This window comes from Ochotona princeps, chromosome 14 (genome assembly GCF_030435755.1).
Source record: "Ochotona princeps isolate mOchPri1 chromosome 14, mOchPri1.hap1, whole genome shotgun sequence".
In the NCBI taxonomy this organism is placed as follows: domain Eukaryota; kingdom Metazoa; phylum Chordata; class Mammalia; order Lagomorpha; family Ochotonidae; genus Ochotona; species Ochotona princeps.
The window spans coordinates 6,885,314-6,903,258 of NC_080845.1; the positions used below are offsets into that span (position 1 = coordinate 6,885,314).

General features: G+C 44.4%; 1 protein-coding gene across 8 annotated transcripts in view; it reads right to left on the reverse strand.

The window, feature by feature from the left end:
• Positions 1–17,945, reverse strand: part of GAPVD1 (GTPase activating protein and VPS9 domains 1) — an 82,794-nt gene that overhangs the window by 45,264 nt on the left and 19,585 nt on the right. For all 8 annotated transcript variants that reach the window (XR_009246583.1, XM_058672115.1, XM_058672113.1 and 5 more), the window contains 5 exons: positions 14,737–14,957; positions 12,432–13,275; positions 9,150–9,236; positions 8,274–8,408; positions 7,933–8,122 (listed from right to left, as the gene is read on the reverse strand). Coding sequence is in view for 7 of the 8 variants with exons in the window: in XM_058672115.1 (XP_058528098.1) it covers positions 7,933–8,122; positions 8,274–8,408; positions 9,150–9,236; positions 12,432–13,275; positions 14,737–14,921 (1,441 nt within the window). In the remaining variant the exon portion in view is untranslated. The remainder of the gene's footprint in view (positions 1–7,932; positions 8,123–8,273; positions 8,409–9,149; positions 9,237–12,431; positions 13,276–14,736; positions 14,958–17,945) is intronic.

Consider the following 17,945-nt stretch of genomic DNA (forward strand, 5'->3'; position numbering starts at 1 on the left):
CCTGGTTGCTGGCTTCAGATCAGCTCAGCTCCAGGAACTGAACCACCTAGGGAGTGAATCAGCGCATGGGACCTCTTCCTGTCTGTCTCTCCTCCTCTCTGTATATCTGAATTTCCAATAAAAATAAATAAATTTTTTGGGCCTGGCGCCATGGCCTAGCAGCTGAAGTCCTCGCCTTGAATGCCCCGGGATCCCATGTGGGCGCCGGTTCTAATCCCGGCAGCTCCACTTCCCATCCAGCTCCCTGCTTGGGGCCAGGGAAAGCAGTTGAGGAAGGCCCAATGCATTGGGACCCTGCACCCGCGTGGGAGACCCGGAAGAGGTTCCAAGTTCCCGGCTTCGGATCGGCGCGCATCGGCCTGTTGCGGCTCACTTGGGGAGTGAATCAACAGATGGAAGATCTTCCTCTCTGTCTCTCCTCTCTGTGTATATCTGGCTGTAGGGCCCGGCAGCGTGGCCTAGCGGCTAAAGTCCTCGCCTTGAAAGCCCCGGGATCCCATATGGGTGCCGGTTCTAATCCCGGCAGCTCCACTTCCCATCCAGCTCCCTGCTTGTGGCCTGGGAAAGCAGTTGAGGACGGCCCAATGCATTGGGACACTGCACCCACGTGGGAGACCCGGAAGAGGTTCCTGGTTCCCAGCATCGGATCGGCGCGCACCGGCCCGTTGCGGCTCACTTGGGGAGTGAATCATCGGACGGAAGATCTTCCTCTCTGTCTCTCCTCCTCTCTGTATATTTGTCTGTAATAAAATGAATAAATCTAAAAAAAATAATAATAATAAAAAAATATCTGGCTGTAATAAAATAAAATGAATAAATCTTTAAAAAAAAATAAATAATTTTTTAAAAAATTTTTAAAAATACAATCACTTCCCCGCCACCAGCCGAAATGAATCAACTTCTTCCCCAAAAATACAAGATGGAAATTTGCCTAATATCTCTTTTTAAGATTTATTTTATTTTTATTAGAAAGGCAGATATACAGAGAGGAGGAGAGACAGAAAGATCTTCCGTCCATTGATTCATTCTCCAAGCAGCTGCAACGGACAGAGCAGAGCAGAGCTGATCTGAAGCCAGGAGCCAGAAGCTTCCTCCAGGTCTCCCATGCTGGTACAGGGTCCCAAGACTTTGGTCTGTTCTCGACTACTTTCCCGGGCCACAAACAGAGAGCTGGAAGGGAAGTAGAGCTGCCAGGACATGAACCAGTGTCCATATGGAATCCCAGTGTGTGCAAGGCAAGGACTTTAGCCACTAGGCTACCACACTGGGCCCTAGTTTCCCGAATATCTTAAAGGAGATTTGGGGATAAGCACTGTGGCAAAGTGGGTTAAGCTGCCACTTGGGACACTGGAATCCTATTCTAGAGTGCCCTTTTGAGCCCTAGCTACTCCATTTTTGATCCCGATTCCTGAATGTGGTTAGGAATGCTAGCATATGGAGCATGAGCCAGTGCCTGTAAGGATTGCTCTCTACCTCTCTGTCACTCTGCCTTTCAATCATATAAATCTTAAAAAAAAATTTAAATAAATTAAATGAGTTAAATGAGGAGCTGGTACTGTGGCAGCTGGTAAGGTCACCCTACAGTGCTGGTATCCCATATGGTTTCCAGTTCATGTTCAAGCTGCTCCATCTTCTTTTTTACTTGTTAAAGACTCATGCAGCTCCCTGTTAGTGGCAAGGGAAAAGCAGCAGAAGATGACCCAAGTGTTTGGGCTCCTATCACCCACATGAGAGACCTAAAGTAAGTTCCAAGCACCTGGCTTCCGGCTGGTCCAGCCCGGGCTATTACAGTCATCTGGGAAGTGAACCAACAGATGAAAGGCATATCTTTCTCTTTCACTCTCTCTCTGTGTTCTTTCCTCTCACTCTTTAACTCTCTCAAATAAATAAGTAAATCTTCAAAAATGACAGAAAATACAAGATCTCAAGGCAGGTACTGTGTATGCCAGCAGGTGAAGTTCCCGTCTGAGAGGCCCACATCTCACATCTAAGTGCCTGGCACTGGATCCATCCTCACTTCCAATTCAGCTTCCTGCTAATGTGCATCCCGGGAGGCTCAGAGGATGGTCCCAGGGCTTGGGTTCCTTCCATCACATGGGAGGCCCACATGGAGTCCTGGCCCTGCTTTCAGGCTGTCTACAGGCTGTTGTGGCCGTATGGGGAGTGACTAGTGAATGAAAGATCTCTCCCGCCCTTTTCTCTATCCCTGCCTTTCAAATATATACTTTTTAATGAAGCTGTTTCTGCTTTGTGAACACATTCTTATTTAGTAAACAATTCATTTTTTCAAGTGTTTCCTGTGTCTAAACAAGTACTCAAGTGAACATATATATATTTTTTAAATAAAAGAATCCATCCTAGGGCCCGGCACGGTGGCCTAGTGGCTAAAGTCCTTGCCTTGAACACACTGGGATCCCATATGGGAGCCAGTTCTAATTCCAGTGGCCCCACTTCCCATCCAGCTCCCTGTTTGTGGCCTGGGAAAGCAGTTTAAGAACAGACCAAAGCCTTGGGGCCCTGCCCCTATGAGGGAGACCCGGAAGAGCTCCTGGCTCCTGGCTTTGGATCAGTGCAGTTCTGGCCATGGCTGTCACTTGGGGAGTGAATCATCGGACGGAAGACCTTCCTCTCTGTTTCTCCTTCTCTCTGTATATCTGACTTTGAAATAAAAATAAACAGGGCCCGGCGCCATGGCCTAGCGGCTGAAGTCCTCGCCTTGAATGCCCCGGGATCCCATATGGGCACCAGTTCTAATCCCGGCAGCCCTACTTCCCATCCAGCTCCCTGCTTGTGGCCTGGGAAAGCAGTCGAGGACGGCCCAAAGCTTTGGGACCCTGCACCCGCGCGGGAGACCCGGAAGAGGTTCCTGGTTCCCGGTATCGGATCGGCGAGGCACCGGCCGTTGCGGCTCACTTGGGGAGTGAATCATCAGATGGAAGATCTTCCTCTTGTCTCTCCTCTCTGTATATCTGACTTTGTAATAAAATAAATAAATCTTAAAAAAAAATAAAAATAAAAATAAACAAATCTTAAACAAACAAACAAAAAATATCATAATAAAAGAATCCGTCCTATAGGCTTTCAAGAATTTTGGGTCACTGAAAGATTCAGATAGTTTGCAACAATTTCTATATGAGTTTCAGTCTTATGAGAAGTTTCCATTTTCTTTCAGTTATGAAAATACAAGTGCAAATAGAATATTGAATATAAATTCTATTGCAATGCAAAAATAATTTTTAAAAGCACCTACACGAAACAAAAATATTCAATGTAGTTAAAATCTTTCAACTTTACTTCGAGAGAAAGCCTGACCTCCTTGATAACAGAAAGAAGCAGAAATATAATCATCCTCTCTTCATAATTTTGTAGATTAATTAATTTCCTTTGTCTGAAAATTCAGAAAATATAACAACTTCTAAAAGTCTAAAACAGACGCATTCACACATTTGTTGGCTGGCTCTACTATCTTTTGCTGATCTGTGAGCTAAAGCACAACTTCATGAACAGATCTATGAATATTAATAAACTTTTTATAACCTAAAAAATACGAGTAATCAAATTTCACATAGCAATCTACATAAAGCAAAAGCAACATGAATATGGATCATACTCCAACCAAACTGCTTCTTCATTAAATGTTCTATAAGAACGTCCCGTTACCCACCAAATGGACATGCTAGCGTACTCTTAGCAGTAGGATGGGTGGTTGAGGAATCCCAAGCAGCAATGGCTGTTAAGTGCTGTCCTGGGGGGTGGAAGCATTAAAAAAAAAAAAAACCAAGCCTCTGAACAACTGTCACATATTAAAAGGTAAGAAATATGGCTCTACACAATGGCTCAGTGGCTAAATCCTCCCCTTGCATCCACAGCAATCCCATATGAGCACTGGTTCTAATCCCAGCAACTCTACTTCCATTCCAGCTCCCTGCTTGTGGCCTGGGAAAGCAGTGGAGGACAGCCAAAAGCCTTCAGACTCTGCGCCCACCTTGGAGACCCAGAAGAAGCTCCTGGCTCCTGGCTTCAGATCAGCTCAGTTCCAGTCACTGCAGCCACTTAGAGAGTGAACCAACAGAGAGATCTTTCTATTTTTTTTTTTTTAAGATTTTTATTATTATTGGAAAGCCGGATATACAGAGAGGAGGAGAGACAGAGAGGAAGATCTTCCATCCGATGTTTCACTCCCCAAGTGACTGCAACGGGCCGATGCGCGCCAATCCGAAGCCGGGAACCTGGAACCTCTTCCAGGGCTCCCACGCGGGTGCAGTGTCCCAATGCATTGGGCCGTCCTCAACTGCTTTCCCAGGCCACAAGCAGGGAGCTGGATGGGAAGTGGAGCTGCCGGGATTAGAACCGGCGCCCATATGGGATCCCGGGGCGTTCAAGGCGAGGAGGACTTTAGCCGCTAGGCCATGGCGCCGGGAACAGAGAGATCTTTCTCTGTCTCTTCTTCTCTCTCTAAATCTGATCTGCCTTTCCAGTAAAAATAAATAAATCTTTCTTTAAAAAACCATAGCAAATATGGGCTGTCACGGTAGTCTAATGGCTAAAGTCCTTGCCTTGCACGTTCCAGGATCCATATGAGCAATGGTTCCAATCCCGGCAGCCCCACTTTCCACGCAGCTCCCTGCTTGTGGCCTGGGAAAGCAATAGAGGACCGCCCTCCCGGGTTTGGATCAGCTCAGCTCCACCCATTGCGGCCATTTGGGGAATGAATCAGAGGATGGAACATCTTCCTCTCTGTCTCTCCTTCTCTCTGTAAATCTGACTTTCCAATAAAAAAAAAAATCTTTAAAAATAATAATAATACAGAAGCTTCTTAGTTTGATGAGGTCCCATTTGTTTATTCTGGTCTTGATTTCTATTGCTTTTGGGGTCCTTCTTAGGAAGTAGGGACCTACCCCTAGATCTTGCAGAGTATTTCCAACATTTTCTTCCAAAAGTTTAAAGGTTTCTGGATGTAGGTTTAGATCTTTTATCCATTTAGATTTGATCTTGGTGTATGGTGAGAGATGTGGGTCTATCTTTTTGTTTCTACAGGCTATCAACCAGTTGTCCCAACAGCATTTATTGAACAGACCTTCTCATTTGCCATGATTATCGTTTGTCCTTTTGTCAAAGATTATTTGGCTGTATCTGTGTGGGTTCCCGTCTGGTGTTTCTATTCTGCTCCATTGATCTTCGTCTCTATCTTTGTGCCAGTACCAGGCTGTTTTGATAACCACTGCCCTATAGTATGTCCAGAGGTCTGGGACTGTGATTCCCCCTGCTAACTTCCTGTTCTTCAGGATGGTTCTGGCTATTCGTGGTTTTTTGTTTTTCCAGATGAACCTTTGGATCATTGTTTCCAGTTCCGTGAAGAATGTTTTTGGCAATTTGATTGGAATTGCGTTGAATGTATATATTGCCTTTGGCAATATAGACATTTTAATGATATTGATTTTACCTATCCAGGAGCATGGGATGTTATTCCATCTTTCGAGGTCTTGTTCAATTGTTTCCTTTGCTGTACAGAAGCTTCTAAAGCTTCTGTACAGCAAAGGAAACAATCAATAAAGTAAAAAAGCAGCCCACAGAATGGGAGAAGATCTTTGTACACTACATAGGCGATAGAGGGCTAATCTCCAGAATATACAAAGAACTACAAAACAGCCAAAACACCAAAACAAACAAGCCACTCAAGAAGTGGGCACGGGAAATGGGCAAACACTTCACAAAAGAACAAACCCAAATGGCAAATAAACATATGAAAAATGCTCAAGTTCCCTGGCAATAAGGGAAATCCAAATTAAAACATCAATGAGGTACCACCTAACGCCAGTAAGACTGGCCCACATGAATAAAAGCACCAACAACACTTGTTGGCGAGGTTGCGGGGAAAAGGGATCCCTACTCCACTGCTGGTGGGGCTGCAGGCTGGTACAGCCTCTATGGAAATCAGTATGGAGAACATTCAAACAACTCAAAATCAACATACCGTATGATCCAGCAATAGCACTCCTAGGAATATATCCAGAACACTTGTTTTATGAGAAACCAACATGCACTCCTATGCTCATAGCAGCACAATCAGTAATTGCAAAAACATGGAAGCAACCAAAATGCCCATCAGCAGAGGATTGGATAAGAAAGCTATGGTTCATCTACTCCATGGAATACTACTCAGCTATTAAAAAAAACAAAATGCAGTTCTTTGTGGCCAAATGGGCCAAACTGGAAACCATAATGCTAAGGGAAATGAGCCAATCCCAAAAGGTTAAATACCACATGTTTGCCTTAATTTAAGATGATATGATGTTATGTATAACATGTTACGTTATGTATGTTACATGTTGTGTATAAACCAAAATTGAAATGTCAATGACGTGGTCACAGAAGGTGGTTAAGAACTTGCATTTACTTTTAACATATTGGTTACTCATTACTATGTCAATTAATTCCATAATGATGAAAATTTTCGCTGATGGTATGTTGGAGCTTTTAATTGGCTGGGATGATACTCTACTGGATCTGTCTTCAGACCAGAGAGGGTATACCTAAGAAGCCGTTGAACTTGACTGGACAATGAGATGCTGGACTCTATGTTTGGTATATGCTTGCAATGGGGGAATCTCAACTGAACTTGAACTGTGGTTATGCAACAAGGTGGAGGAATCCACCATGGTGGGAGGGTTTGGGGAGGAGTCGGGAGAATCCAAGCACCTATGAAACTGTGTCACATAATACAATGTAATTAATGAATTAAAAATAAAAAAAATAATAATAATAATAAACATTAGTTATCATTTTCTACTTTATTAATGAAACTATATTTACTATTTAGAACTTTATAAAAGGTTATATAATTCAAAAACTTATTACTCATAACAAATTACATTTTCTTTTCAACATTTTCCCAAAGAAAAGGATGTAAAAATTTAAAGTATACGGGCCCCGGCGGCATGGTCTAGTGACTAAAGTCCTCGCCTTGATCACGCCCGGGATCCCATATGGGCGCCGGCTCTAATCCCAGCAGCCCCACTTCCCATCCAGCTCCCTGCTTGTGGCCTGGGAAAGCAGTTGAGGACGGCCCAAAGCATTGGGACACTGCACCCATGTGGGAGACCCGGAAGAGGTTCCAGGTTCCCGGCTTCAGAGCGGCACAGCACCGGCCGTTGTGCTCACTTGGGGAGTGAATCATCGGACGGAAGATCTTCCTCTCTGTCTCTCCTCTCTGTATATCTGACTTTGTATTAAAAATAAATAAATCTAAAAAAAAAAAAGAATTGCTGCTGGGGGGCCTGGTGCGATAGTGTAGTGGTTAAAGTCCTCGCCTTGCAAGCGCCAGGATCCCATATAGTCGCTGGTTCTAATCCCGGCTGCCCTGCTTCCCATCCAGCTCCCTGCTTGTGGCCTGGGAAAGCAGTTTAGGACGGCCCAAGGCCTTGGGACACTGCACCCGCGTGGGAGACCTGACAGAGCTCCTGGCTCCTGGCTTCAGATTGGCACAGTTGCAACCGTTGCGATCACTTGGGGAGTGAACCATCGGATGGAAGATCTTTCTCTCTGTATATCCTCCTCTCTGTATATCCGCCTTTCAATAAAAAAAAAAAATCTTTTTTTTTAAAAAAAAAAAAAAGAATGGCTGCTGGGGGTGGGGGAAAGGAAAAGAGGAAAACTCTACCCACCCACCCACCCAATCTAAAAAAAAAAAATTTATACTATAACTTCCATAATTTAAATTAACTTTGAAAAGTGTGTTGAGGTTAAAGCTAAAGACCAATGATAGACTTTCACCTATCTGGCATAATTTTTAAAAACTGAAATACCAATAGTAAACATTAAGAGACTTTTCCGAGTAATTAAAACAATAATCCAAAACACAGAACAACAGCAAATGCTAAAAAAAAAAAATCACCCTTCAGGAAAAGCCCCAATGAGAGAAACTCGCTTTACCTAGAGGTATTCGATTCTTTCTGTTGGCTGGAGTGGTTGCTGGTGACAGCTGAGGCGTGTTGTAGGGAGTCATTTCTAAACTGCTGCTTTTTCCTGGTTTGGCCTGGGGTAAATTTGCCAGTAAGTTGTCCAGAGCCATTCTATCTTCTCTCAGCTGGTCTCCAGACATCACACTCTTCATAAAATTCACCTGGCAAAATGAAAATCAAGTTTTTCTTTAACCAATGAAATCAATTTTTCAAGTGTGATTTATATTCCTTACACCATACTCTCAGGGAACTCTGCTCATGCTTAGTTAAAAGACCCAGGAGAAATTTGTATTAATGAAGAAAAGCCATTACCAGAGTTAAAAGTTGACTGTAGGTGATGTACACCACAGTTCTGCTTAAGCCTTCCAGAAGGTTAACGGAGGACATCGGCGGCGTCTCCACTGCACGGCCCCCGATCACGACATCCAGGAAAGCAGCAACACAGCCCTGTCAGGACAGGGGAGGCCACAGTGAGACACCTCCCCCGAGGCAGACAGAAACACAAAGGGCTAGACTTCTCAGGAATTGTTCTAAGCCCAACATTTTAAAGAACTAAACCTTTACTTAACATAGAATAATTTGCAAGATACACTCGTAAGTAAAGCAATCCTAACACAAAACACTACATACACTATGCTACCCTTTGGAAGGGGGCGGGACGGGGCGCGTGGGAAAACGATGCCAAGCTCTGCCCGCATCCGTGTGACCTCCAGAGGACACGCAGGACTGCTCACCCCAAGAGCCCTTCAGAAAGGAACAGAAGGCTAGACATGAGAGGCGGACTGGAGATTTCAGCGAGGAACCTTTGCATTTTAAGTCAAACTGAATATACAACTTACTTGAAGTATGATTTATATTTAACTAAGCCAAATGAGCAATGCCATAAATATTAATTTATAAAACATACTGAAAATTGTGCAATTATCCTTGAGTCATTACAATTTAATTTTTAGGAAACAAACATTTTCAAATAAAGGAATCCTAGAACTTTCTCACCACAAAGCTACCTTCTCAATACTTCTCTATCAATGAGTCAGTGATCTTTAATGACATCTCCCATCAAAACCTAATCCAATGTTCTGGCAAGTTACAAGGAACACAAGTGCTCTCCTCGATAAAGATAAGACCCGACAGTTGCATTCAATCAACTGTAAATGGTGCTTCCCACGCCACAGGGTTCAGGCTTACTTTGTCAAATTTGCCAAGGCTGCTTTTTGTCCTGGGATCTCCCTCTTCAGAGCCAGTCATGGCTAACTGCTGCAACAGGCGGCCAACCTGCAACCCAAAGGCAACAAAGAACACTGCGGTGCAACTCATAGAAACAGGCGCACGAAACGAGGGCGCCTGTAAAATGTACACATTATCTATATGTATTATATAGATTACTACTTTATGTTAACAGTTACAGGAAGAAAGTAGAAAATTCAGCTTTCATTTCCCTAAAATATATTAAATATATGTATTGCTAATTCACTTTTTAGAACAGATTTTTTTTGCTTTTATTCTCATATATATTTATATGTATTTTATATTTATTTTATATGTTTATTATTTTAAGCTGATTCAAGTACCTTCCTGGGGTAAGGATTTTGTACAATGGTTAAGATGGAGCTCATGGGACCAGCACTGTGACAGAGTGCATTAAGCGCACCGCAGTGCTAGCATTTGATACTGAAGTGCCAGGCCAAGTCCCAGTTGCTCTGCTTTTGATTCAGCTCCCTGCTAATATGCCTGGAAAGGCACCCACTGTAGAAGACCCAACTAGAGCTCCTGGCACTGGCTTGGCCCAGACCTTGCTGCTGCAGCCATGTGAAGAATGAACCAGTGAATGGAAGGTCTCTCTCTCTCTCTCCCTGCTTCTCCTTTTCACTACGCTGCCTTGCCTTTCGAATAAAACCTTAAAAAATAAGACTGCCACCTGCTTCCCAAATCAGAAATGCCTTCATTTGACTCCCAGCTTCCCATTCAATTCCAGTCCCACCCCCTGCTACCGTGCACCCTGGAAGGCAGGGGACAGCTCAGCACCTGGGTCCCTGCTACCCGTGTAAGACCTGTGCCTTCAGCCTGGCTCACACTGTGCTGTTGCAGACACACAGGGAGTAAACTAACAGACAGGAGATCTCTGTCTATAGCTCTCTCTGCCCTTCAATTAACAATTATTAAAATTCACTTTATAAGGTACTTTTCTCTTTAGATTTAACAAGCACTTAAGGTCAAACTCTTTTTCCCCCTAGATTTAAAAGCAAACAATTCCTACAGGACATATTCACAGAACAGATTTCATACAGCCAACAGTGAACTGTGAACCACTCCCTGCAGGTTTCACGTGAACGTTAACTGCACTGTAGCAGCATCAGTTCAGCATCAAGGACCAACTCCTCTTTTTAATTATTCTGAAAATAAATGATTCAACTCTAACATGAAAATTTAAAGAAAATTGATAATGAAAAAAAGCTTACTACTTAAGAAAAGTGAAAATAATTTATTCTGAATAAACCTAATTACTTCACTACAGATTTTTTTTTTTAAGATTTACTCATTATTATTGGAAAGTCACATCTACAGAGAGAAGGAGAGACAAAAAAGATCTTCCATCTCCTGCTGCTTCACTGCCCCAAGTGGCCATAACGATCAGAGCTAAGCTGATCAGAAGCCAGGAGCCAGGAGCTTCCTCTGGGTCTCCCACGCAGGTACAGGGTTCCAAGGTTTTGGGCCGTCCTTGACTGTGTCCCCAGGCCACAAGCAGAGAGCTGGATGCGTACTGGAGCAGCCAGGATATGAACCAGTGCTCATATGGGATTTTGTGTGTGCAAGGTGAGGATTTAGCTCCTGAACCATCGCATGGGGCGTTTTACTACAGATTTTACTCTGAGGGATATATGATATGATTTTAAAATTCCCCAAAGGGGCCCGGCGCCATGGCCTAGCGGCTAAAGTCCTCACCTTGAATGCCCCGGGATCCCGTATGGGCGCCAGTTCTAATCCCGGCTGCTCCACTTCCCATCCAGCTCCCTGCTTGTGGCCTGGGAAAGCAGTCAAGGATGGCCCAGTGCATTAGGACCCTGCACCCACGTGGGAGACCCTGGAAGAGGTTCCTGGTTCCCGGCTTCGGATTAGCGCGCACCGGCCCGTTGCAGTCACTTGGGGAGTGAAACATCGGATGGAAGATCTTCCTCTCTGTCTCTCCTCCTCTCTGTATATCCGGCTTTCCAATAATAATAATAAAATCTTAAAAAAAAAAAAAAATTCCCCGAAAAAAAAATTATATAATTTCACGAGTTCAAAGAAAAAAAAGACATATATATATAAAATTTCAGGAGTTAAGATGATTAAGAAAATGCACAAAATCCTCTTTCTCAAACTCTTAGGTCTAGGAGAATTTCAGAATTCCAGCACTTTAAAACCTAATCTAGTACATTATCTAAGACAACATAGCCAACGTGTAAGGCTACAACAAAAACATGTTTAGTCACTAAAACTAAGTAACAATTGGTTACCTATTAGTAACCTATTTGTTCAGCTCAGGTTTTACTACAAAGTGAAATATAAAAGTCATCACACTTTGAATTTGGAAAAAGCAGGATGGTTTATTCATTTAGAAAATCTAATCAACTACACAAATTAAAGTGTGTGAAAAACTCCATGCAAAAACAAAATGTTAGGCCCGGAGTGATAGGGTAGCAGCTAAAGTCCTTGCCTGAATGCACTGGGATCCCATATGGTCGCCAGTTCTAATCCCGGCAGCTCCACTTCCCATCCAGCTCCCTGCTTGTGGCCTGGGAAGGCAGTCAAGGACGGCCCAAAGCTTTGGGACCCTGCACCCACGTGGGAGACCCGGAAGAGTCTCCCAGCTTCAGATTGGCTCATATCCGGCCGTTGCTGTCACTTAGGGAGTGAACCATCGGACAGAAGATTTTCCTCTGTCTCTCCTCCTCTCTGTATATCTGCCTTTCCAATAAAAATAAATAAATCTTTAAAAAGTTTTATGACTACAATATTTTGAAACTGCAATATGATTGCTTTTTTTTTAGTCAGAAAAACACAAATATTTAGGAGAGAGTGAAGACAACAGTGATAAGGAGTTGACGCAATAAGCTTATCTTCCATGCTGTGACGCCAGCGTCCCAAGCGGACACCAGTTCGTTTCCTGGCTGTTCCCCTTCTGATCCAGTTCTCTGCTTATGGCCTGGGAGAGCAACAGAGGATGGTCCAAGGCCTTGGGATCCGGCACCCACAAGGGAGATTCGAAGGAGGCTCTAGGTTCCCAGCTGTGGCCATTGCAGCCATCTGAGAAGTGAGCCAGCAGATGGAAGACCTTCTCTGTTCTCTGTAAAATCTGCCTTTCTAATACAAGTAAATAAATCTTAAAAAACAACCAACCAACCAACCAACCACTCACGAAGTGCTGTCATCATACTTCCATAGTGCTAACCACACTAACCACTAAGCACTCGAGCAGCCCCAGCATACCTGCATCAGGTTAAAGCGTGCCACCTCGTTGATGGGAGCGTCAGAAATGATGCCGTACTGCTCGGGGTTGACAACAGCAGGGCAAATGAAGCAGGCCAGCAGGAGGTCAGTGCACATGGCCCTGACCTCCCCTACTTCCAATCTATCCACACAGGACAGCGTTTTGTACATCTGGGACACGATCCACCTTAGACTGTGGGGAAAGCAGTACGTGTTCTGTTTGAGATAACCAATAAACTTATTCACCAAAGCCACCAGCTTGGCCTCATTAGAATCCACCATCTCCTGAACCTTCTGCCTGAATCTATCTGAGCCTTTCTCCCCAAAGAGTTTCTCCTGCTGGGATGGAGAGAACCTCTCAATTAGCTTGTTGGGGTCAGTTTCCAAGTGATCCTCATCTTCAACAAGCAGCTGCATGATTGGCTCGTGTAAAGTGGCTGTGAGGAAAAGTTTGGCAGAAAAGAGTCCTTCAGAAAAAAGTTTAAATAAGATGCTGAAGGCACAAGTTCCTCTTCTCAAAAGGCGTCTGGGGTTGTCACTTTCTTTAAGTTCAAATTCAATCAAGTATCGCAAAACCTGAAGGAGGTAGCTTTCATCTTCCTGCATAATGCAGTTGCCATACAGGGAGGTAAATACGGTGTAAATAACACTTTGTGTGCTCTCCTGGTTAAGTTTCTCTCCAGCAACCAAAGAGGAGGCAATCAGACGAGGATTTTCCCTTAAGCGACTCAAGAACTCTCCATAAGTAGTTTCCTGAAATCCCAACTGCTTGTATCCATCAACAAACTGTGTGTCTTCCAAAATCTTGGCATGTTGGCAACACTCAGCAGGGGATGCTTCAGCACTAAAAAATTAAACAATGTTTTTCTCAAAGAAAGAGCCAATATATACATAATACTATCAATAGCAATATCACAAAGTATACAGGAAATATGGATTAATTACAGATACAGTAATGAGATCACTTTGAATTGCTAAAATATTTTAGAGCAGCATCAGGATCCCATAGGGTGCCAGTCGTATCCCGGCTGCTCCACTTCCCATCCAGCTCCCTGCCTGTGGCCTGGGAAAGCAGCTGAGGACGGCCCAAAGCCTTGGGACCCTGCACCCGAATGGGAGACCAGGACGAAGCTCCTGGCTTCAGACTGGACCAGCTCCAGCTGTTGTGGCCACTTGGGGAGTGAACCAGTGAATGAAAAATATTTCTGTCTTTGCTCTCTGTGAATCTGACTTTCCAATAAAAATATAAGTAATTCGTTCAAATATATGTATTTTAGATCAACAGCAACCGTATGAGACAAGCCTAGAAAGTGCAAAAGAATGAGACTGTACTCCACCGGGTTAGGTATCTCTGTGCTGCAACGCTGGCATCCCATAGCCCGCTGTCAGTTCTAGTCCTGGCTACTCCATGTCGGCTCCAGCTTCCTGCTTATTCTTACCTTTTCTGGAAAGGTAAGAGGAGCTCACCTAACTTGGGCCCCTGACACTGATGAGGGAAAACAGGATGGAGTTTCTGGTTCCTGGCTCACCCTGGCCCAGACCTGGCTATTGGGAAGTAAACCAGCAGATACAAAATCTCAACTTCACTCTCAATCCATTGCTCTCAGACGCTCCCTGTTTCTCTATTACTCAGTCTTTCAACTAAGTCTAAAAAACAAACCAGGGCCCGGCGTCATGGCCTAGTGGCTTAAGTTCTCACCCTAAACATGCTGGAATCCCATATGGGCACCAGTTCTAATCCCGGCAGCTCCACTTCCCATCCAGCTCCCTGCTTGTGGCCTGGGAAAGCAGTTGAGGACGGCCCAATGCCTTGGGACCCTGCACCCGCGTGGGAGACCCAAAAGTTGTTCCTGGCTCCTGGCTTCGGATCGGCGCAGCACCGGCCGTTGTGCTCACTTGGGGAGTGAATCAACAGATGGAAGATCTTCCTTTCTGTCTCTCCTCTCTGTATATCTGACTTTCCAATAATAAAAGCAAATAAATCTTTTAAAAAAATACAAACTAACTGATAGGTTATAAAATGTTAATGCCTAAGTTATACATTTCTGTAATAATATTTACATTAATAAACAAAATAAACTCTGTATTACAAAGATTCAATTTTATTAATTTAAACTATCCTAACTCACTATATGCCACTGTCCTATACACTAGACACACCTAAATTGAGCAATAAATACACCACTTACAGTAACTCTGAAACAAATGTCATGAAATGGCCCCAGAGCTGAGAACTTGAGCCTTAACCATTAAGCTATGCACTTTGTCTGAATCACTCTCATTCGCAGCAATGCACAAAATTTACCTGGTTATGATAAGTCGATCCAAATTAATTCTCTGTTGCTTTGCAATCCACGCTGTCCGATACAACCTCTCTGCTGTTTTGAGAACATCCGCATTGAGCCTCTGGATGAGCTGCTTCTCAGAGTTTACGTACAAGCGCTCCTGCTTGAGGTGATGGGCCAGAGTGTGAATATCTAGCTTGACCATCTTCAAACGCCGAGAAGGAACAGCGATGGCTAATCACTACAAGCAAGAAAACACAGTTTAAGAGTTTACATCATTTAAATTCTTTTTTTTTTAAAGATTTATTTTATTTTCATTGGAAAGTCAGATATCCAGAGAGGAGGGGGGGCAGAGAGAAAGATCTTCCGTCCATGACTCACTCCCCAAGTGAGCGCAAAGGAGCCGAGCCAATTCGGAGCCAGGAGCCAGGAACTTCTTCTGGGTCTCCCACGGCGAGGCCCAGCGGCTGGTGTCCTCACCTTGAACGCCCTGGGATCCCATATGGGCGCCAGTTCTAATCCCGGCAGCTCCACTTCCCATCCAGCTCCCTGCTTGTGGCCTGGGAAAGCAGTTGAGGACGGCCCAATGCTTTGGGATCCTGCACCCGTGTGGGAGACCTGGAGGAAGTTCCTGGCTCCTGTCTTCGGATCAGCGCAGCACCGGCCCGTTGTGCTCACTTGGGGAGTGAATCATCAGACAGAGGATCTTCCTCTCTGTTTCTCCTCCTCTCTGTATATCTGACTTTGTAATAAAAATAAATAAAACTTAAAAAAAAAAATGGAGACAACACAAGAAAAATTTATATAGTGCCATTGCTAGCTCTAATTTTAACATAATCCATGAGTTTATTTTATTGCAGAAACATTACAGAGTCCATGTAGACAACCAGGTAAGTACAAATAAGGAAAGAGAAGAAAAATGTTCCCAATAAGGCCACTGGTCTGAGAGCCACTGTAAGCCCTTCACGCCCAGTGTCCATTCAGTAACCCTGGGGTTACCGCTGACTATACGCACACCCACATACTCGCTTGTAACACAGACAACACAGCCTTTTTTTTTTTTTTAAAGATTTATTTTTATTACAAAGTCAGATATACAGAGAGCAGGAGAGACAGAGAGGAAGATCTTCCATCCGATGATTCACTCCCCAAGTGAGCGCAATGGCCAGTGCAACAGCCGATCCGAAGCCGGGAACTAGGAACCTCTTCCAGGTCTCCCACGCATGTGCAGGGTCCCAAAGCTTTGGGCTGTCCTCGACTGCTTTCCCAGACCACAAGCAGGGAGCTGGATGGGAAGTGGAGCTGCCGGGATTAGAACCGGCATCCATATGGGATCCCGGCGCGTTCAAGGCAAGGACTTTAGCTGCTAGGCCACGCCGCCGGGCCCGACAACACAGCCTTTTGATTCTACCTTCAAAATACCTCTCAACTCTGACTATTCTCTCCCTTCCTTCACTAGCCCACCAGCAGCACTGGTAACCACCATGCCCCAGTCATCTCCCTGCTTTGTTCCTGTGTCTCATCTTCCCACATCATGGAGCAAACTTCATTCTCCCACTAGGAAAGTCCAAAGCTTTATTTCACACCTGGATGAAATGGGCGGGTCCCACACGATCTACCCTGGCTACTTCTCAACTCCATCTCTCAGCATTCATCCGCGGTTCACACAGCTCCTTACACAGCTGCCTCCTAGCAGTCGCTTGAGCAGGCCAAGCACGCCTGCCTTCAGTCCACATTTGTGAGCACCTAGCCAGGTTTCTCTGCATTCAGGTCTCTGTTCAATGGTTGTTCCCAAACAGAAAATACTGCTTCCTTGTCCCTCTTCTGGCCTTTTAAGGAAGTGCTTGCCCTTACCTAGCACACTGTGAGCACTTCAGGGAGGCTGCAGTTAAGACTAGTGATCCAGACACCCTCAAGCCACTTCACAGAGCAGGGTGTGAGTCCCGGCTGCAGCCTGACTCCAGCTTCCCACCACCGTGGTCTTCAGCAGCGCCCATCCATCCTCAGGGACCCCTGACTGCTACAGGCACTCAGGGAATAGACCAAAGGCTGCCAGCTCTGTCTGCCTCTCTCTTCTTTCTCAGATAAATAAAATACAGTGAAACTTTTTAAGTCTGTGGAAAACAGAATAAATTCTTAACTGTGTAAACAATACTAAAAAGAAAATTTTAAAAGAAAATGGAATGATTTTTTATTTTTGTTTTCTTGTAATATCAACTTTCTATCAACTTTTTGAAGATTTCTTTCATAAATATGCATTTGAAACTTTTGTGCCAAAATTATTAATTTTTAAAGATTTATTTATCTGAAAGGCAAAGCTGAAGAGAAGGAAGAAGGAAGGGAGAGACAGAGCGAGATCGGTCTTCCATCCACTGGTCCATTTTTCTTTTTTTTTTTCTTTTTTTTTTTTCTTTAATATTCATTTATTCATTAATTACATTGCATTACATGACTGGGATTCCCCCCCCTTCACCCCAAACCCTTCCCCCATCATGAATTCCTTCACCTTGATGCATAACCACAGCTCAAGTTCCGTTGAGATTCCCTAATTAAAAGTTTACACCATACAGAGTCCAGCATCCCACTTGTCCAGTTCAAGTTCAACGGCCTCTTAGGGAGGCCCTCTCAGGTTTGTAGGCAGAGCCAGCAGAGCGTCACCTCGATCAATTAGAAGCTCCAACATATCATCAGCAACAGTCACTGGGCCATTTTTCAAATGGCTGCAATGGCTAGGGCAAGGCCAAAGCCAGGAGTGTCAGACTCCACCAGCTCCCACTTGGGCCAGCATTTGCACAGTCCAGGCAGGAAGCTGGAGTGGAAGTGAAGTAGGTGGGACTTGAATTGGTGCTCACAGGGGATGCCAGCTTGGCAGGCTGCAGTTTGACCCGCTCCACGCCACACTTTGACTGCTAAAATTATCTTTTATTTCCACTTTTCTATTTTTTAAAGATCTACTTATTTTTGTTGGAAAGGCAGATTTACAGAAAGGGAGAGACAGAAAGATCTTTCATTTACGGGTTCATTCCCAAATGGCTACAATGGTCAGAGCTGAGTCTATCCAAAGCCAGGAGCAAGGAGCCTCTTCCTAGTCTCCCACATGGGTGCAGGGTTCCACGGACTTGGGCCACTGTCTACTGCTTTCCCAGGAACCTTAGCAGGGAGCTGGATGGGAAGTGGGGCAGCCGGGACACAAAGAAAGCATGTGTTAGCTACATACTCGCATATGTAT